The sequence below is a fragment of the Ovis aries genome, chromosome 20, assembly GCF_016772045.2.
Source record: "Ovis aries strain OAR_USU_Benz2616 breed Rambouillet chromosome 20, ARS-UI_Ramb_v3.0, whole genome shotgun sequence".
Taxonomy (NCBI): Eukaryota; Metazoa; Chordata; class Mammalia; order Artiodactyla; family Bovidae; genus Ovis; species Ovis aries.
In genome coordinates, this window is record NC_056073.1 from 25771459 (window position 1) to 25793051 (window position 21593).

General features: G+C 36.5%; 1 protein-coding gene across 12 annotated transcripts in view; it reads left to right on the forward strand.

Annotated features, from left to right (window-relative positions):
* Nucleotides 1-21593, forward strand: part of LOC101121635 (butyrophilin subfamily 1 member A1-like) — a 51392-nt gene that overhangs the window by 17348 nt on the left and 12451 nt on the right. For 2 of the 12 annotated variants that reach the window (XM_060403737.1, XM_060403734.1), the window contains exons 5-12: nucleotides 1148-1168; nucleotides 2520-2540; nucleotides 5834-5854; nucleotides 7233-7253; nucleotides 8263-8283; nucleotides 15376-15396; nucleotides 16771-16791; nucleotides 17799-17819. In XM_060403737.1, coding sequence (XP_060259720.1) covers nucleotides 1148-1168; nucleotides 2520-2540; nucleotides 5834-5854; nucleotides 7233-7253; nucleotides 8263-8283; nucleotides 15376-15396; nucleotides 16771-16791; nucleotides 17799-17819 — 168 coding nt within the window. The remainder of the gene's footprint in view (nucleotides 1-1147; nucleotides 1169-2519; nucleotides 2541-5833; nucleotides 5855-7232; nucleotides 7254-8262; nucleotides 8284-15375; nucleotides 15397-16770; nucleotides 16792-17798; nucleotides 17820-21593) is intronic. The other 10 variants (XM_060403735.1, XM_060403738.1, XM_060403744.1 and 7 more) reach the window with 7 other exon arrangements.

Sequence of the window (21593 nt, forward strand, 5' to 3'; positions counted from 1 at the left end):
CGTGCTCACTTCTTCTTTCTTTCCACACCATTTCTTCTCTGTAAATACTGGTCTTTTTTTGAATCCAGAGACCTTCCATAGTTTCACTGAGAAGTCATGAGACAAATGGCATATGATTTTTATTCTATGCATTTTTCTGGAAAACATTCAAACTTTGGACCTCTGTCACATGCTCCAAATATTAGGGCTCATTTCTTTGCAATAGACACTTTTAAAAGTTTATTACTTATGAGATAATAAACATGTGATTAATTATCTCTACTGATTGTTCTATCAGAAAAGTGTAAATTCTGATTTTATTTAATGGTCAGTTGTAAGCATGAAGCTGTCTTCCACTGCAAACAATCTTTTTACCCAAGTGTTCACAAGTATACAGATATTTTACACAATTCTTACTCATATTTTTTATACCAGCTATAGTCATTCTTATATTTTTGCATTTTGTTGGCATAGAAGTTAACTATACAAAATAAAATTCTTTTATGGATGTAAAAGCAATTTATATCTTTAATATGTTTCTTGATAATATAGACCTCAATTCTGAAGTTTTTGTATAAATTACTCAAAAAGCTATTATCTTAGAATACCTCTGTAAGGTTATTACCCTCCTTAATTTTAAATTGCTTTTATGTTTCCAGGTTGAGTGGAATTTACGAATATACTTCTTTCATGTATGTGGCAGGCTTCATATAACTACTGCTACAGATACAGTTTTGGTCAGATGAATATTTATATTATATGCTTCCTCATCACTTTTTAAGTATCTGTCTTGTATGTGAACATACTTGCACTTTATTCTGAAAAAGGTCTGTTGAAAGAATAATGATTGATTATATGTGTGTGTGTGTGTGTATATATATATATATATATATATATATATATATATATCGCAGAGGAAGTCATATCTACTTTCTCTCAAGGTGTCATCTCCTATCTTAACTGCTTTGCACAGTGGGTGAAAGTTGTACAACTACACTGCCTTTGATTGGTTTGATGGCTTTAGGAAACTTGTGGTTCCAATTCCCAGAAATATTAGTGAGCTTAAACTACAGAGTAAACTCAATACTTCTAAAAATTGTATACTCATCTCTTCCTGACATTGTACTTTCATTTTGAATGTTAATTCTTTCTTATTTTTATTTTTCAGACAAGAAAGAACAGGGAAAAGGCAAGTTCCAATGATGTATTATTATTTCATATATACACATGTATCTGTTTCACTGAATAGGTCTGGATACTATGATCAACTTTCCATAAATTCCTGTTTCCCATTTCCAAGATTGTGATTTCTATAAACAATTTCTCACTGAAAGAATGTAAAGTGTCTTGAAAAAAAAAAAAGCCATTTTCAGATCAGGTAGAAAATGTCAAAATTACTTTGGAATATCTTGTTAAATGAACAGCAAGGAAGCTGCATTAGGCTTCTGGGGTCCTTTGAAGAGGACACAGGTTCCAGCTTAAATAAGATCCCACTTCACAATGATTTTAGAGATTGAGCATCAAAGAAATACTGACTGGAAAATCTTAAACTCGTCAAGTATGTTAAACATCTACATATTGCTAATAATACAACTGTTACATTGGTTAAGGTAGCAGGATATTAGGGAATTTATTCATTATTCTGTGTGTATGTGTTATTCACTCAGTCATGTCTGACTCTTTGCAACCCCATGGACTGTAGCCCACCAGGGTCTTCTGTCCATGGAATTCTCCAGGCAAGAATACTGGAGTGGGTTGCCATTTCCTTCTCCAGGGGATCTGACCCAGGAGTTGAACCTGGGCCTCCTACATTAAAATATATGTCTGTATTTTTAAACTTTCTGTTTTTAAACTTTACTCAAGATAACTTCAGGCCATCTGGTTTGAAACTACCATCACTGCCACTTAATATTTCGATATCCTTCCTTTCATGCAACAAGGCTATATATCCATGGGTTGGGGCTTTTCAGGTGGCACTACTGGTAAAGAATTCACCTGCCAGTGCGGGAGACACAAGAGACTCTGGTTTGATCCCTGGGCCAGGAAGATCCCCTGGAGAAGGAAACGGCAAAATCACTCCAGTATTCTTGCCTGGGAAATTCTATGAACAAAGGAGCCTGGCAGTCCCTGGGGTTGCAAAGGGTGGGACAAGACTGAGAACAGCACAACACAAGAACTTACCAAAGCTAACAAATCAAATAATAAAAGCCTAAATAATGCCAAAAGAAGTCAATAGCATATTTTAAGAGGTAACAACTAATATTTCTAGAAAGTTTTCTCTTTCAGTAATTTCACTCCATTTCTAGTTTGATTTTTTTTGTAAAATATTCTGTGGATAGAAATGGGATTTCCTCCTCTGTTGGTACTTATGTGTGAGGGAGTGTGTGTGTGAGTAAGTGTGTGTGTGTGTGTGTGTGTGTGTGTGCTTTTGTATGTTAATAGTTTAATTTGGGGCTTTATTTAGAATTTTCAATACATTTAATTTTCTTCACATCTACTTCCCATGATATTTACATTGACCTTTGCATTTTATTTTTCAGAAGATCTTCCCCCCCAAATTGGTAAATTTTCTCTGACATTTCCCATAACCATTTAAATGACTGCTTTTTTGGTGTCTTTAGAGTTCCATTTTACCTATATGGCTTCCAGTGGCTCATTCTTCTGGATGTCTACATGTCCCATTCACTCATTTCTGCTCATGATCTTCTGTCACATTATGTTCTCTTCATTTCTGTTCCTATACTTTTCATTCATTCTCAATCCCTCTTTTGCATTCAGTATCTATACCTCCCTATAAACACTGATCTTGTGTTCTTCCAGAGACTTGTCACACTTATTACATTAGTAAGCTGGAGAGATGAAAGAAATTAGGCTGATATGCACATGGTTTCTATTCTATATATATTTTATGGACACTGCCCACTAATTTAGGACTTCTGTTTTATATAGGAAATATGAGAGACCATTAAGATTCAATTAATTATCCACCAAACTTTAACAAGAACCCTTATTAGCTAAATATAGTTTTACTACCATTCTTTGGTCAAACGTGAACTGGAGGCTTACTCTTACACAGCCTGTGAATGTTACTCAAATGTTCTCAGGTGTACAAATATTTTACATAATCTTTCCTATCTTTTTTATTTTAAATCAAAATGAATTTTTCTTATACTTTTATTAACACAATTATGAATTCTGAAAATTTCAATTTCTTTTAAATGTTAAGAGAAAAACTCTCATATATTAGGGAAAGTTCATTGATTAATCTCTCAACTGAGAATGGTGTAGGTCAATGACACAAAGACACTGGAATTTTTCCAAAATTTTTTATAATATAATACAAATATAATCATTTACAGTTTAGCATTCTCCATTTCTAATGGTATTTTTCAATTTTTTTGTCAGACTGAATAGATTTGAAATACATCTACTAGATAAACAGATTTGGTCAGATGGATGCTTTTACTATTTTCTTCCTCATCTCTCTTAACAACCTATCTTTGTGTTTTGTGTATTTGTACTCTGTTTTAAAATGGAAGAAGTGCCTCTAAAAGACCATGGATTGGTACTGTTTATCCAACAAAGTTATATCAACTTCCTCTCATGATCAGTTTTCTGTTTAGCTCTTGTGCACCGAGCTCCATATGGAAGTAAAAGAATATTGCCTCTGTTTGGTGAGGAGACTTTGGAATCTTCTGATTCCAATTCTTTAGATTTATTGGTCAGCTTGAACTGTAGAGAAAATTATGGAAGTGTTTCAAATTTTTATCCTCCTCACTTCCTGATATGTACCCTCATTTTGAATGCAGATTGATTGTTTTTCTTTTTATATCAGTATAAGTGCAAACAGGAAAAAGTGTGCCTACTCACGCTTTCATGTGTCTCTTGCACCTGTCTTTACCAATGATCATCACCTTCTATTCCTATATCTGTATATTTTGACATGATTTTGTCTCATTATTTTGCATGTGCCATTTCTGTTTTTAATTCACTTTCCTGTATTATTATTGCTCTGAATTGTCCTGCATTTCGACATGTGTAGACAAATACTTTTGTCAAGTAAATTTTTTTAATATGTCTCTGATGTTTTGTCATTTTTAGAATGGCTAATGTATAGGTGTATCCCAAGATAATTCAAGAACCCCTTTCACTGTCATCTAACAAACACAGTATTCATCTTCTATCAATGTGATTTAGATAAGATAAGCTTCATTCAAGTACACGTTAAAATAGAAACTTGCACAAAACAAATTCAATATTAATGGGTTCATGAAAATGCAATGAATAGAGACTCCTAGAAACTTAACCTAGATTTCCTTCTGGAATAGTGTTTCACTATACTGGAACAGTGGCTTTTGGTGACTATGCATGACAAAGCTACTGCAATAACCAGAATTGACTTATATATGTATTTCATGGAAGTCAAAGAATGTATAAAGTTAACAATTGAATAATAAAAGCCTCAGTTCAGCTCAGTTCAGTCGCTCAGTCGTGTCCAACTCTTTGCAACCCCATGAATTGCAGCACACCAGGCCTCCTTGTCCATCACCATCTCCCGGAGTTCACTCAAACTCGCATCCATAGAGTCAGTGATGCCATCCAGCCATCTCATCCTCTGTTGTCCCCTTCTCCTCCTGCCCCCAATCCCTCCCAGCATTAGAGTCTTTCCCAGTGAGTCAATTCTTCTCATCAGGTGGCCAAAGTACTGGAGTTTCAGCTTTAGCATCAGTCCTTCCAAAGAACACCAAGGACTGATCTCCTTTAGGATGGACTAGTTGGATCTCCTTGCAGTCCAAGGGACTCTCAAGAGTCTTCTCCAACACCACAGTTCAAAAGCATCAATTCTTCGGTGCTCAACTTTCTTCACAGTCCAACAATAAAAGCCTAAATAAGGCTAAAAACAGATTAATAGTATTTTTATAAGGTAAACAGCAGAACGAATGTGTCCCTAAAATTTTTTTTTTCTCAGTTCACTAAATTCAGTCCATTCCCTCCTTCAACATTTGAAATATATTTTCTGGACACAAGTGATCCTTCAACAACTGTTGGTTCACAAATGTGTGCAGGCACACATATGTGTGTGTTTATCTGTATTCTGATACATTTAACTTTCAGTTCAGTTCAATTCTGGGCTTCCCTTGTGGCTCAGCTGGTAAAGAATCTGCCTATAGTTCAGGAGACCTGGGTTCAATCCCTGGGCTGGGAAGATGCCCTGGAGAAAGGAAAGGCTACCCACTCCAGTATTCTGGCCTAGAGATTTACATGGACTATCTCCATGGGGTGGCAAAGAGTTGGACACGACTGAGCAACTTTCACTTTCAGTTCAGTTCCTCAGTCGTGTCCGACTCTTTGCCACCCCATGGACTGCAGCACACCAGGCTTCCCTGTCCATCACCAACTCCTGGAGTTTACTCAAATTCATGTCCATCGAGTCAGTGATACCATCCAATCATCTCATCCTCTGTCATCCCCTTCTCCTCCCGCCTTCAATCTTTCCCCAGCATCAGGGTCTTTTCAAATGAGTCAATTCTTCGCATGAGGTGGCCAAAGTATTGGAGTTTCAGCTTCAGCATCAGTCCTTCCAATGAATATTCAGGACAGATTTCCTTTAGGATGGACTGGTTGGATCTCCTTGCAGTCCAAGGGGCTCTTAAGAGTCTTCTCTAACACCACAGTTCAAAAGCATCAATTCTTCAACACTCAGCTTTCTTTATAGTCCAACTCTCACATCATTATAGTCCAACTCCATATTTAGTCCAACTCTAACATTTAACTTTACATGCATATTTTTTAATAAATTTGAATTTTATTTGATTTTGTTTCCTATGATTGTTCTTTCCGTTCTATTTTTCAGAAGAACTTCAGAAACAATTGGGTAAGTTATCTCTGATAACTTTTTATTCCATTGTCCTTTTTAAATGACTTCTTTCTTGATATTTTTAACACTCCATGACTTTTTACCTATATGTGATCGATTGGTTCATTCTTCTTTTGTATGTCTACTCTTCCTTCTTCAGGGTTTTTGTTTGTTTATGGACTTCTCCTACGTTAAATACTGTCCCTTTCCATTTTCCTTATTATTTCCTCATTCTCTTTTTTACTTCATTCCATACTGGCCCTTTCTAGAAACATTGGCTTCTCTTATCTTCCACTGACTTGCCATTGATCCTTTATTAGTTTTGTGAGATGAGGGGGATTGATTAGGCCAACAGATACATGAGTTACAGTCTGTACATACTGTGTTGAAAACATCCATTCACTTAGGGTCACTGCACATATTCCAAGTTCAAGAGGCCATTACTGTACAATTGATACTTTCCCAAGCTTTAAGAGATAAAAGAAGATTCCAGATTTCATGAGTGGAGTTTCTTCCTGCATTATCCTGTCAAAGACTGTATAAATTCCACTGTCATTCACAGGTCACCTCTGACCTTGGATCTCACTCTTTCACTGCCCTTGATCGTATTACTCAAGTGTTCTCAGTTATACAAATATTTTACACAATTTTTTCTGGCTATTTTCCCAACTATAATAAATGTTCTTATTCTTTGCATGTTTGGTCACACAGTTATTAATTCTGTGAACTACAATACCTATTAAATATTTGTAGAAGGATATTATATCAAGAAAATTTCATGTGTATCTTCAATTCAAAATTTTTCGTGAATAACACAAAAAGCTATTTTCCTAACATGACTCTGATAGATTTTTTCCTAAAACATCAATATAATCACTAAAAGTTCAACATTTTTCCTTTCCAAATTTTAAATTATATTTCTGTTTACAGGTTGAAAATAATTTGGGAACTTATATCTTTAATGCATGTAGCAGGTTTCATGTAATTACTACAACAGATGCAGTTTTGACTAATGGGTACTTTTTCTATAGGCTTTTCATTGCATTTTGAGTTCCTATGTCATATTTGTGTATGTTAATATGACATTTTAGTCTGAAAAAGAGGAGATAGCCCAATGAAGGATGATTGACATGGTTTATCCTAGAGGAAGTCCCATTTTGTTTCAGTCATGGTTTCATTTCTTAATTCTTTTTGCACTAAGAGGTTGTATGGAAAACAGCATTGCCTTTCACTGATTAGATGGTCTTTGAAAACTTTTAGTTCCAATATTTTAGAAATAACAATCAACTTTTTTAAAGAAGTAAAGCTCATAGGATTTCAAATTATTCTACTCTTTTCTCCCTGATACTGTGTTTTCATTTTTAATGAATTGGTTTTTCTTTCTTCTATTTTTCAGATAAATATAAACAGGAAAACGGTAAATGCCATTAATATATTTCACTTCATGCCTAGGCATTGTTTTTCTGTTTATTTTACCTTTGTCTTCAACTTCAATAATTATCTTCCTCAATGCCAATGTACATATAGTTTTACATGTTCATGCTTTTTTATTATTTTATTTTTTCAAATAAAATTAAGTCTCTTCACCTGTAATTCAGATACAGTATTTGAAAGGTAATGCTTCTTCATCATTTCTTATGTATCTGTTTCATTATTACTGATTTTTCCTGTTACTGCAAACTCTACATGTGTTTTCTTTCTGCTGAGTAAATTTTAGTAAAATGTATCTGTAATATTTTGGCATTTTTTAAAGTTTCTGATCTGAACTTTATGTCTTTTGATTTATAACCCCTTTCACTGTCATTTAATACCTTATTTCCATTTCTTCCATCTGACTATTTTTAAGATAAGTTGCATTTAGGTATGAGTTAAAATCAAAAGCATAAAATAAGATGAAGCTTTAATTGGTTGAAAAAATGCTGTGAATAGAGGCATCCATGAACTTAACCCTGCAGTTATGATCATTGAAATATAATTAAGAGCAAAGAACTTATAAGCACTAAGAACTTGTGTAAACATCCATATAATTTCAAAAAGGATCAAGAAAAATTGTATACAGGGTTATCGTTACCATCTTTCTAAAACAAAAGAAAGAAAAATTGTATAAGATAATGATCAGAACAAAAATTCCAGCTTGTTTTCAATTCAGAAAATTCATTCATCTTCTCCTTCTTCATCTTTTGAAGAGTATTCTTGGCAAAAAAGGGAGCTTTCAGCCAAGTGTGTGTGTGTGTGTGTGTGTGTGTGTGTGTGTGCATGTGTGTTCACATGTGTGTGTGCATGCATACATGTATTCATGCATAGGTATGTGTTTACATGAGTCATTATAGGTTTAATATTAAACACATGTTTTCAGTAAATGTGCATTTTATTCATATTTCTTTCTCTTAAAATTTACAGTGATCTTTCCTTTTTTTTTTTTTTAGAAGAACTTCAGAAAAAATCAGGTAAATTTTCTCTGACATCCATGTCTTCCTAAAACATTGAAATAACTGCTTTCTTAATATCTTTCTATTCCATGCCTTTTTACAAATATGTCATCTTTTGGCTCAACCTGGATGTCTCCTGTTCCCACATGAATTTTGCATTGTAAACTTTGTTCATATTAAGTGCTGCTCATTTTGTTTCCCTATCTTCATTCTTCCTACTCCTTCTTATTTAATTTCATACCTGATCTTCCCCCATATGCACTGGCCTCTTCTGTTTCTAGAAACTTGCAAAAGTTTCTCTGTGAAATTTATGCAGTGTAAGAGCTTAGGCTGATAGGCACATGGTTTCTACACTATATATGTATTTCTTGAAAATACCCCAAATTTGGGACATCTGTATTCTAAATCTGAAGGCCTATTACTATGAAAGTGATACTTTCTCATACTTTAGGAGATGAGAGGAAGTCTCCAAACTTGCTGATTAAAGTTTTTTTCTATGTTGTTCTTTCAACTACTGTGTGAATTTAGATATAATTCATTGGTCAAAATTCATTCTTCCACTACTAGTGAACATATTAGCCCAGAGTTTCCAGGTATATATTATTTTACTTAAGTTTTCTTGTATTTTTAAACTTTTCAACCATAAAAATTTTTGTTCAGCTTTTTCGTTTTTATTATCAGGTCAACAAACTGCAATTCCTTTCAAATACTTGTAGGAGGATTTTAATGTTCAGGAAAATTCAAGTATAATATGTCTCTCAATTTTGAATTTTGTGTGTGACTCACATATGAAGCTTGTTTCCTGAGATATTTCCAAAAGATTTTTTAGTGAAACACTAATGTAATTATCATAAGTTTTATAACCTCTTTTTCTAATGACATTCAAATATATTTTTGTTTTTAGAGGGAATTGAATTTAAGAATGTGTCTCTTTAATGCATACAGTAGTTTTCATACACTAAAAGATTAACTGAGGCACAATATCATTTTCAAGGGTTTACCTGAGTAAACATTGATTTAAATTGGGCAGCACCAAACTGATTGTGGTTAACTGTGCTCTACCAAAAGGAACTAGGGGCAAGCTCTTTATAGAGAAAATTATGCAGAAGCAAAGCAATTATTTTATTGGTCATAGCTTAAACTGTTGTCTTATTTATGAAAGCTTATTTGACTGTTTGTGATTGGCTGTTGTTAAGTTCTATTTTCTTGGATTGAAGGGCATTGACTCTGGTTTCAGCTTGGTTTAGTCACTTAGTCGTGTCTCTTTGTAACCGGAGGCTTTGAAGCTTGCTCAAATTCATGTCCATTCAATCTTGCCCAGCATCAGGGTCTTTTCAAATGAGTCGCTCTTCTCATCAGGTGGCCAAAGTATTTGAGCTTCTTCAGCATCAGTCCTTCCAATGAATATTCAGGACTGATTTCATTTAGGTTTGACTGGTTGGATCTCCTTGCAGTCCAAGGAGCCACACATGACTACTAGAAAACCATAACTTTGACTAGATGGACTTTTGTAGGCAAAGTAATATCTCTGCTTTTTAAGATGCTGTCCAGGTTGGTCATAGTTTTCTTCCAAGAAGCATGTCATCTATTTGCCATGAACTGATGGGACTGAATGCCATGATCTTCTTTTTTTGAAAGCTGAGTTTTAAGCCAGTTTTTTCAAACTCCTCTTTCACTTTCATCAGAGGCTCTTTAGTTCCTCTTCAATTTGTGCCATTAGAGTAGTGTCATCTGCATATCTGCTGCTGCTGCTGCTGCTGCTGCTAAGTCACTTCAGTCGTGTCCGACTCTGCACCAGGCTCCTCCATCCATGGGATTTTCCAAGCAAGAGTACTGGAGTGGGGTGCCATTGCCTTCTCCGTCTGCATATCTGAGGTTATTGATATTTCTCCAAGCAATCTTGATCCCAGCTTGTGCTTTATCCAGCCCAGCATTTTGCATGATGTACTCTGTATGTAAGTTAAAGAGGCAGGGTGACAATATACAGGCTTGATGAACTCCTTTCCCAGTTTGGAACCAGTCCATTGTTCCATTCCAGTTCTAACTGTTGCTTCTTGACCTGCATACAGATTTCTCAGTAGATAGATAACGTGGTCTGGTATTCCAGTCTCTTGAAGAATTTTCCACAGTTTATTGTTATCCACATAATCAAAATCTTTGGCATAGTCAATGAAGCAGAAGTAGATGTTTTCTGGAATTCTCTTGCGTTTTCTATGATCCAGCGGATGATGGCAATTTGATCTCTGATTCCTCTGCCTTTTCTAAAACCAGCTTCTGCTGGGGTCCAGCCCCGGTGGATCCAGGGAATTCGAAGGTAGGGATGGCGTCGGCGTTCTTGGAAAAATACATATTTAATTATAGATATAGAGAGAGATTAGAAACGGATAGTGTAGTAGGAAAATTAGTGGAGAAAAGGAGGCTGAATCCAGATGGGAATTCGGCCAGAGAAACAGGGAGCAAGAAAGAAGTGACATGGGGGAATCAGTCTTTCCGGAAACTGATCCGATTTCTTTTTTGAGGGGTTTGCTTTTATACCTTTTGTTACATATAGGGATGAATATAGAGTCATGTGGGGGTCAGCAGTCCTGACCTTTATCAAAATCAGGTGCTTTAGATAAAAAAAGGGTCTTAGGGATTTTACATCATCTTCTGGCCATGAGACCAGCTGGATTTTATGATTCTTTCTTTCTGATAACCAAAAGACTTATTTTTTCCAAGGGTGTTTTTTCTTAAGCCAGGCACCATCCTCCAAATAAAATTGCATTCCTATAGGGTGAGGGTGTAGTGAGTTACAATCAAGAAAGGAATTTGTTTAACCCAAGGTTAACATGATTAATCTTAAAGGTTAATACTTATTTCTCCTATATGCTTAAAGGTTAATACTTATTTCTCCTATATGTTAGTTATATTCATTATAAGGGCAGGGAACATGGAGATTTAGCAGCAAACATCAGCCCAACAAATGAAAATCCTTTCACCAATGTTCCCCTTAAGATTTATTTAGTCTTAAGATAGTGATAAAGTTACATTTTTACATAGCAAGGACACAGTGATTTATAACAAAGTACAGTGATCTATTACAAAAGAGAAAATTCATTAACTCAAAAAGTCTAGTATTGCTAACATCAAAAGCTACTATATTTCCTTCTCTATATTCCCAATACATTAATTAATATATTCCCAGGTGCCTAAGTATATGGAGGCCTGGTGGCAATCATTGACTCAACAAGAAGAAAAAGCCCTATGCTAATTAAGACTTTCAAAATACTCCAAAACTCTCTGTGCTGTTTATGGTTGAGAGGTAGTAAACAATCATGTGGCAGGAGTATAGATAATCCTGTCACACAAGCTAGTCTGTCAGCAAAGAGGTTTGACCTGAGACATCCTTGTCCCACCCAGAGCAGGGAATTAGCAGCAATTATTGACACAACAAATGAAAAAAACCCTTCACCAACATAATTCCTAACCAACCCACTATACTAATAATTTCTAACTCCCCAAAAGAATTTGCCTTTAGTAAGTCTAAAACATCTTGTGCCTCTCAGGTTGGGAGGCTGTAAACAATCACGTGTGGCCAGACGAACCTATACAGGTGGGCTAGATAACCTTCAGAGGAGTCCATAAGCTGAAACACTCTTGTCACGCCCAGGGATTTTTATTGCCTTGGAGCTGCACGTTTACTCCTTCTCTGAGAGAAACGGTTATGGGGGAGAGCCCCCCGTAAAGTCAGAGGTATAGGTGAGAGCAAAAAACAGACTCTGGTTTTGGGGTAGATGCTTGGAAACAGGGGGTTTCCTGAGGCTTGATCACGCCTTTGCATATGCCAAGCCTCCTTCCTCATGACCTTTGCCATGGGCAGAGTTCCTCACGCTGGCCCCCGGCAAGCTTCAACATCTGGATGTTCTTAGTTCACATATTGGTAAAGCCTCGCTTGGAGAATTTTGAGAATTACTTTGCTAGTGTGTGAGATGAGTGCAATTGTGTCGTAGTGTGAACATTGTTTGGTATTGCCTTTCTTTGGGATTGGAATGAAAACTAACCTTTTCCAGTCCTGTGGCCCCTGTTGAGTTTTCAAATTTGCTGGCATATTGAGTGCAGCACTTTAACAACACAGTCTTTTAGGATTTGAAATAGTTCAGCTGTAATTCCATCACCTCCACTAGCTTTATTCATAGTGATGCTTCCTAAGGCCCACTTGACTTCACACTCCAGGATGTCTGGCTCTAGGTGACGGATCACATCATTGTGGTTATCTGGGTCATTAAGATGTTTTTTGTATAATTCTGTATATTCTTGCCACCTCTCCTTAATCTCTTCTGCTTCCATTATTTCCATACCATTTCTAGCTTAGGTTTTGCTTGTATAAGCTACCGAAACATTAAAGCCATTTTACTCTAATGGTCTGTGTTTAAATATGTAACACATATGACTATTGCTGCAGATACAGTTTTGGATAAATGAGTGCTTTTGCCATACAATTCCCTATCATTTTTTGAGCACCTGTCTTGTGTGTTGTGCATATTTGCATTTCTTTCTTATTCCTACATCTGGAACATATACCTCTGCTGCTTCATCTTATCTGAAGTTCTGTTTGTGTTTTTATGTATGTTAGAGTTGGACACAACTGAGCAACTAACACAGACACGCAGAGATTAGCTACATTTCTCGACCTTGGAGAAGTGACCCTCTGTAGGGAATGTCTTAGGTGTCTCAGTAGTGCACTGCCCTCGCACCACTCAAGGGTCAGGGATCAGCTGGTCCCAGGGTAGAGTCTGATCTGTTTTGTTTTGTTTCATTTTTTAATTTATTATTTAATGGGAGAAAATTGCTTGACAAGGTTTTGTTGGTTTCTGCCATACAGCAATGCTAATAAGCCATAACTATATATAGATCACCTACCTGTAGAGCCTCCCTCCCCTCCCCCCATCTCATCCCTCTAGGTCATCACAGAGTGCCAGGCTGGGCTTCCTGTGCTGCACAGCAACTTCTCACCAGCTATCTATTTCATACATTTGTTGTTCAGTCGCTCAGTTGTGTCCGACTCTCTGCAACTCCATGAATGGCAGACTCGTCAGGCTTCCCTGTCCTTCACTATCTCCCAGAGTTTGCTCAGACTTATGTCCATTGAGTCGGTGATGCCATCCAATCATCTCATCTTCTGTCGCCCCCTTCTCCTCTGCCCTCAAACTTTCCCAGCATCAGCCTCCTTTCCCAGGGTCGGCTCTTCACATGGTAGTGTAAATTGCAGACTCAGTTCCTCTGACTGCGGGATTGTGGTTTTCTTGCTTCTGGCATCTGCTCCCTGGTAGATGAGTCTGGTCTAGAGATTTGTGCTTTCTGGCAGGAGGGGCCAATGCCTGACCACTGATGAATGGAGCTAGGTCCTGGCCCTCTAGTGGGCAGGGCCATGTCAAGGGGTATGTCTAGAGGTGGCTGTGGTCTTAAGAAACCTTTGGACAGCCTGTCTGCTGACTGGTGGAGCTGTATTTCCCTGAGTTGGTTGTTTGGCCTGAAGCATCCCAGCACTGGCTCCTACCATCTGTTGGATGGGGCCAGAACTTGGTGTTAATGAACTATGCAAGATGTCAGCCTCCAGTGAGAGTTCATGCACATGAATACTCCCCAGTATATCCACCTCTGTGTCTATTCCCCAGAGTAAGCTACAGTTGTGCCCCGCTTATGTTCCCAGGAGAACTTCCAAGACCAGCAGGTAAGTCTGGCCCAGGCTACTATGAAGTTACTGTGCCCTCAGTACTAGTACATTTGAGATTCTGTGTGTACCCTTTAAGAATGAAGCCTCTTTTCCCCCAGGCCTGTGGAGCCCCTGCAATTTAACCCCCACTGGCCTTCAAAGTCAAATAATTTGGGGGTTCTTCTTCCTGATACCAAACCCCCAGGTTGCAGAGACATGGGATTCAGAACTCTCACATTTGTGGGAAAACCTGTGCAATACAACCATTCTCTAGTTTTTGGGTCACCCACTCAGGGGATTTTGGACTTGATCATATCACAAGTGTGCCCCTCCTACCATCTCATTGTGATTTCTTCTTTGTGTCTTTAGTTATAGAAAATCTGTTTGGTAAGTCCCAGTCCCTTTTATTGATGGTCGTTTAGCAGATAGTTGTGGTTTTGATGTGCTCATGAGAGGAGAGGAGTTCAAGATTTTTCTACTCCACCATCTTGTAAGCAGTCTTTCTGCATTTTTTCTTAAAAAGGTGACAATTCAATTGAAGATGAATGATTAATATAATTTATCCCAGACAAATCTTATGATATCTCCTCTCAGGTTTTGTTTCCTGTCTTAGTACCTTCTTTTGTGTAAGGGGTGTGGGTCATGTAAAACACTATTGCCTTTTATTGGCCTTTGAGATGGCCTTTGAACCCTGTAGTTTCAACTTGTCAGGATGTGAGTCATTTTGAAAACTATGGATGTGTTTCAAATTTTTGTCCTTTTCCTTCCTGACATAGTGACTTGCTTTTAAATGAATTGGTTCTTTATTTTTTTATTTTCTGCTAAGTATGAAAAATGAAAAAGTTAATCCCATTTTCTGTTATCTAGTCACTATGTCACCTCTTGTTGTTCAGTTGCTGAGTCATGTCTGATTCCTTGTGACTTCATGGACTACAGCACACCAGTCTCCCCTATCTTCCACTATCACCTTGAGTTTGCTCAAATCATGTGCATTGAGTTAATGATGCTATCTAACCATCTCATCCTCTGTCATCCCCTCCTCCTTTTGCCTTCAATCTTTCCCAGCATCATGGTCTTTTCAAATGAGTCAATTCTTCGCATGAGGTGGCCAAAGTATTGGAGTTTCAGCTTCAGCATCAGTCCTTCCAACGAATATTTAGGACTGATTTCCTTTAGGATGGACTGGTTGGATCTCCTTGCAGTCCAAGGGGCTCTCAAGAGTCTTCTCTAACACCACAGTTCAAAAGCATCAATTCTTCAACACTCAGCTTTCTTTATAGTCCAACTCTCACATCATTATAGTCCAACTCCACATTTAGTCCAACTCTAACATTTAACTTTACATGCATATTTTTTAATAAATTTGAATTTTATTTGATTTTGTTTCCTATGATTGTTCTTTCTGTTCTATTTTTCAGAAGAACTTCAGAAACAATTGGGTAAGTTATCTCTGATAACTTTTTATTCCATTGTCCTTTTTAAATGACTTCTTTCTTGGTATTTTTAACACTCCATGACTTTTTACCTATATGTGATCGATTGGTTCATTCTTCTTTTGTATGTCTACTCTTCCTTCTTCAGGGTTTTTGTTTGTTTATGGACTTCTCCTACATTAAATACTGTCCCTTTCCATTTTCCTTATTATTTCCTCATTCTCTTTTTTACTTCATTCCATACTGGCCCTTTCTAGAAACATTGGCTTCTCTTATCTTCCACTGACTTGCCATTGATCCTTTATTAGTTTTGTGAGATGAGGGGGATTGATTAGGCCAACAGATACATGAGTTACAGTCTGTACATACTGCGTTGAAAACATCCATTCACTTAGGGTCACTGCACATATTCCAAGTTCAAGAGGCCATTACTGTACAATTGATACTTTCCCAAGCTTTAAGAGATAAAAGAAGATTCCAGATTTCATGAGTGGAGTTTCTTCCTGCATTATCCTGTCAAAGACTGTATAAATTCCACTGTCATTCACAGGTCACCTCTGACCTTGGATCTCACTCTTTCACTGCCCTTGATCATATTACTCAAGTGTTCTCAGTTATACAAATATTTTACACAATTTTTTCTGGCTATTTTCCCAACTATAATAAATGTTCTTATTCTTTGCATGTTTGGTCACACAGTTATTAATTCTGTGAACTACAATACCTATTAAATATTTGTAGAAGGATATTATATCAAGAAAATTTCATGTGTATCTTCAATTCAAAATTTTTCGTGAATAACACAAAAAGCTATTTTCCTAACATGACTCTGATAGATTTTTTCCTAAAACATCAATATAATCACTAAAAGTTCAACACTTTTCTTTTCCAAATTTTAAATTTATTTCTGTTTACAGGTTGAAATAATTTGGGAACATATCTTTAATGCATGTAGCAGGTTTCATGTAATTACTACAGCAGATGCAGTTTTGACTAATGGGTACTTTTTCTATAGGCTTTTCATTGCATTTTGAGTTCCTATGTCATATTTGTGTATGTTAATATGACATTTTAGTCTGAAAAAGAGGAGATAGCCCAATGAAGGGTGATTGACATGGTTTATCCTAGAGGAAGTCCCATTTTGTTTCAGTCATGGCTTCATTTCTTAATTCTTTTTGCACTAAGAGGTTGTATGGAAAACAGCATTGCCTTTCACTGATTAGATGGTCTTTGAAAACTTTTAGTTCCAATATTTTAGAAATAACAATCAATTTTTTTAAAGAAGTAAAGCTCATAGGATTTCAAATTATTCTACTCTTCTCTCCCTGATACTGTGTTTTCATTTTTAATGAATTGGTTTTTCTTTCTTCTATTTTTCAGATAAATATAAACAGGAAAACGGTAAATGCCATTAATATATTTCACTTCATGCCTAGGCATTGTTTTTCTGTTTATTTTACCTTTGTCTTCAACTTCAATAATTATCTTCCTCAATGCCAATGTACATATAGTTTTACATGTTCATGCTTTTTTATTATTTTATTTTTTCAAATAAAATTAAGTCTCTTCACCTGTAATTCAGATACAGTATTTGAAAGGTAATGCTTCTTCATCATTTCTTATGTATCTGTTTCATTATTACTGATTTTTCCTGTTACTGCAAACTCTACATGTATTTTCTTTCTGCTGAGTAAACTTTAGTAAAATGTATCTGTAATATTTTGGCATTTTTTAAAGTTTCTGATCTGAACTTTATGTCTTTTGATTTATAACCCCTTTCACTGTCATTTAATACCTTATTTCCATTTCTTCCATCTGACTATTTTTAAGATAAGTTGCATTTAGGTATGAGTTAAAATCAAAAGCATAAAATAAGATGAAGCTTTAATTGGTTGAAAAAATGCTGTGAATAGAGGCATCCATGAACTTAACCCTGCAGTTATGATCATTGAAATATAATTAAGAGCAAAGAACTTATAAGCACTAAGAACTTGTGTAAACATCCATATAATTTCAAAAAGGATCAAGAAAAATTGTATACAGGGTTATCGTTACCATCTTTCTAAAACAAAAGAAAGAAAAATTGTATAAGATAATGATCAGAACAAAAATTCCAGCTTGTTTTCAATTCAGAAAATTCATTCATCTTCTCCTTCTTCATCTTTTGAAGAGTATTCTTGGCAAAAAAGGGAGCTTTCAGCCAAGTGTGTGTGTGTGTGTGTGTGTGTGTGTGTGTGTGTGTGCATGTGTGTTCACATGTGTGTGTGCATGCATACATGTATTCATGCATAGGTATGTGTTTACATGAGTCGTTATAGGTTTAATATTAAACACATGTTTTCAGTAAATGTGCATTTTATTCATATTTCTTTCTCTTAAAATTTACAGTGATCTTTCCTTTTTTTTAGAAGAACTTCAGAAAAAATCAGGTAAATTTTCTCTGACATCCATGTCTTCCTAAAACATTGAAATAACTGCTTTCTTAATATCTTTCTATTCCATGCCTTTTTACAAATATGTCATCTTTTGGCTCAACCTGGATGTCTCCTGTTCCCACATGAATTTTGCATTGTAAACTTTGTTCATATTAAGTGCTGCTCATTTTGTTTCCCTATCTTCATTCTTCCTACTCCTTCTTATTTAATTTCATACCTGATCTTCCCCCATATGCACTGGCCTCTTCTGTTTCTAGAAACTTGCAAAAGTTTCTCTGTGAAATTTATGCAGTGTAAGAGCTTAGGCTGATAGGCACATGGTTTCTACACTATATATGTATTTCTTGAAAATACCCCAAATTTGGGACATCTGTATTCTAAATCTGAAGGCCTATTACTATGAAAGTGATACTTTCTCATACTTTAGGAGATGAGAGGAAGTCTCCAAACTTGCTGATTAAAGTTTTTTTCTATGTTGTTCTTTCAACTACTGTGTGAATTTAGATATAATTCATTGGTCAAAATTCATTCTTCCACTACTAGTGAACATATTAGCCCAGAGTTTCCAGGTATATATTATTTTACTTAAGTTTTCTTGTATTTTTAAACTTTTCAACCATAAAAATTTTTGTTCAGCTTTTTCGTTTTTATTATCAGGTCAACAAACTGCAATTCCTTTCAAATACTTGTAGGAGGATTTTAATGTTCAGGAAAGTTCAAGTATAATATATCTCTCAATTTTGAATTTTGTGTGTGACTCACATATGAAGCTTGTTTCCTGAGATATTTCCAAAAGATTTTTTAGTGAAACACTAATGTAATTATCATAAGTTTTATAACCTCTTTTTCTAATGACATTCAAATATATTTTTGTTTTTAGAGGGAATTGAATTTAAGAATGTGTCTCTTTAATGCATACAGTAGTTTTCATACACTAAAAGATTAACTGAGGCACAATATCATTTTCAAGGGTTTACCTGAGTAAACATTGATTTAAATTGGGCAGCACCAAACTGATTGTGGTTAACTGTGCTCTACCAAAAGGAACTAGGGGCAAGCTCTTTATAGAGAAAATTATGCAGAAGCAAAGCAATTATTTTATTGGTCATAGCTTAAACTGTTGTCTTATTTATGAAAGCTTATTTGACTGTTTGTGATTGGCTGTTGTTAAGTTCTATTTTCTTGGACTGAAGGGCATTGACTCTGGTTTCAGCTTGGTTTAGTCACTTAGTCGTGTCTCTTTGTAACCCCATAAACTGCAGCACACAAGGCTTCCCTGTCCATCACCAACTCCCAGAGCTTGCTCAAATTCATGTCCATTGAGTCAGTGATGCCATCCAACCATCTCATTCTCTGTCATCCCCTTCTCCTCTTGTCTTCAGTCTTGCCCAGCATCAGGGTCTTTTCAAATGAGTCAGCTCTTCTCATCAGGTGGCCAAAGTATTTGAGCTTCAGCTTCAGCATCAGTCCTTCCAATGAATATTCAGGACTGATTTCATTTAGGTTTGACTGGTTGGATCTCCTTGCAGTCCAAGGGACTCTCAAGAGTCTTCTCCAACACCACAGTTCAAAAACATCAATTCTTCAGTGCTCAGCTTTCTTTATGGTCCAACTCTCAAATCCACACATGACTACTAGAAAAACCATAACTTTGACTAGATGGACTTTTGTAGGCAAAGTAATATCTCTGCTTTTTAAGATGCTGTCCAGGTTGGTCATAGCTTTTCTTCCAAGAAGCATGTGTCCTTTAATTTCTTGGCTGCAGTTGCCATCTGCAGTGATTTTGGAGCCCAAGAAAATAAAGTCACTGTTTCCCCATCTATTTGCCATGAACTGATGGGACTGAATGCCATGATCTTCTTTTTTTGAAAGCTGAGTTTTAAGCCAGTTTTTTCACTCTCCTCTTTCACTTTCATCAGAGGCTCTTTAGTTCCTCTTCAATTTGTGCCATTAGAGTAGTGTCATCTGCATATCTGCTGCTGCTGCTGCTGCTGCTGCTAAGTCACTTCAGTCGTGTCCGACTCTGTGCGACCCCAGAGACAGCAGCCTACCAGGCTCTTCTGACCCTGGGATTCTCCAGGCAAGAACACTGGAGTGGGTTGTCATTTCCTTCTCCAACGCATGAGAGTGAAAAGTGAAGTTGCTCAGTCGTGTCTGACTTCGCGATCCCACGGACTGCAGCCCACCAGGCTCCTCCGTCCATGGGATTTTCCAAGCAAGAGTACTGGAGTGGGGTGCCATTGCCTTCTCCGTCTGCATATCTGAGGTTATTGATATTTCTCCAAGCAATCTTGATCCCAGCTTGTGCTTTATCCAGCCCAGCATTTTGCATGATGTACTCTGTATGTAAGTTAAAGAGGCAGGGTGACAATATACAGGCTTGATGAACTCCTTTCCCAATTTGGAACCAGTCCATTGTTCCATTCCAGTTCTAACTGTTGCTTCTTGACCTGCATACAGATTTCTCAGTAGATAGATAACGTGGTCTGGTATTCCAGTCTCTTGAAGAATTTTCCACAGTTTATTGTTATCCACATAATCAAAATCTTTGGCATAGTCAATGAAGCAGAAGTAGATGTTTTCTGGAATTCTCTTGCTTTTTCTATGATCCAGCGGATGATGGCAATTTGATCTCTGATTCCTCTGCCTTTTCTAAAACCAGCTTCTGCTGGGGTCCAGCCCCGGTGGATCCAGGGAATACGAAGGTGGGGATGGCGTCAGTGTTCTTGGAAAAATACATATTTAATTATAGATATAGAGAGAGATTAGAAACGGATAGTGTAGTAGGAAAATTAGTGGAGAAAAGGAGGCTGAATCCAGATGGGAATTCAGCCAGAGAAACAGGGAGCAAGAAAGAAGTGACATGGGGGAATCAGTCTTTCCGGAAACTGATCCGATTTCTTTTTTGGGGGGTTTGCTTTTATACCTTTTGTTACATATAGGGATGAATATAGAGTCATGTGGGGGTCAGCAGTCCTGACCTTTATCAAAATCAGGTGCTTTAGATAAAAAAAGGGTCTTAGGGATTTACATCATCTTCTGGCCATGAGACCAGCTGACATTTTATGATTCTTTCTTTCTGATAACCAAAAAACTTATTTTTTCCAAGGGTGTTTTTTCTTAAGCCAGGCACCACCCTCCAAATAAAATTGCATTCCTATAGGGTGAGGGTGTAGTGAGTTACAATCAAGAAAGGAATTTGTTTAACCCAAGGTTAACATGATTAATCTTAAAGGTTAATACTTATTTCTCCTATATGCTTAAAGGTTAATACTTATTTCTCCTATATGTTAGTTATATTCATTATAAGGGCAGGGAACATGGAGATTTAGCAGCAAACATCAGCCCAACAAATGAAAATCCTTTCACCAATGTTCCCCTTAAGATTTATTTAGTCTTAAGATAGTGATAAAGTTACATTTTTACATAGCAAGGACACAGTGATTTATAACAAAGTACAGTGATCTATTACAAAAGAGAAAATTCATTAACTCAAAAAGTCTAGTATTGCTAACATCAAAAGCTACTATATTTCCTTCTCTATATTCCCAATACATTAATTAATATATTCCCAGGTGCCTAAGTATATGGAGGCCTGGTGGCAATCATTGACTCAACAAGAAGAAAAAGCCCTATGCTAATTAAGACTTTCAAAATACTCCAAAACTCTCTGTGCTGTTTATGGTTGAGAGGTAGTAAACAATCATGTGGCAGGAGTATAGATAATCCTGTCACACAAGCTAGTCTGTCAGCAAAGAGGTTTGACCT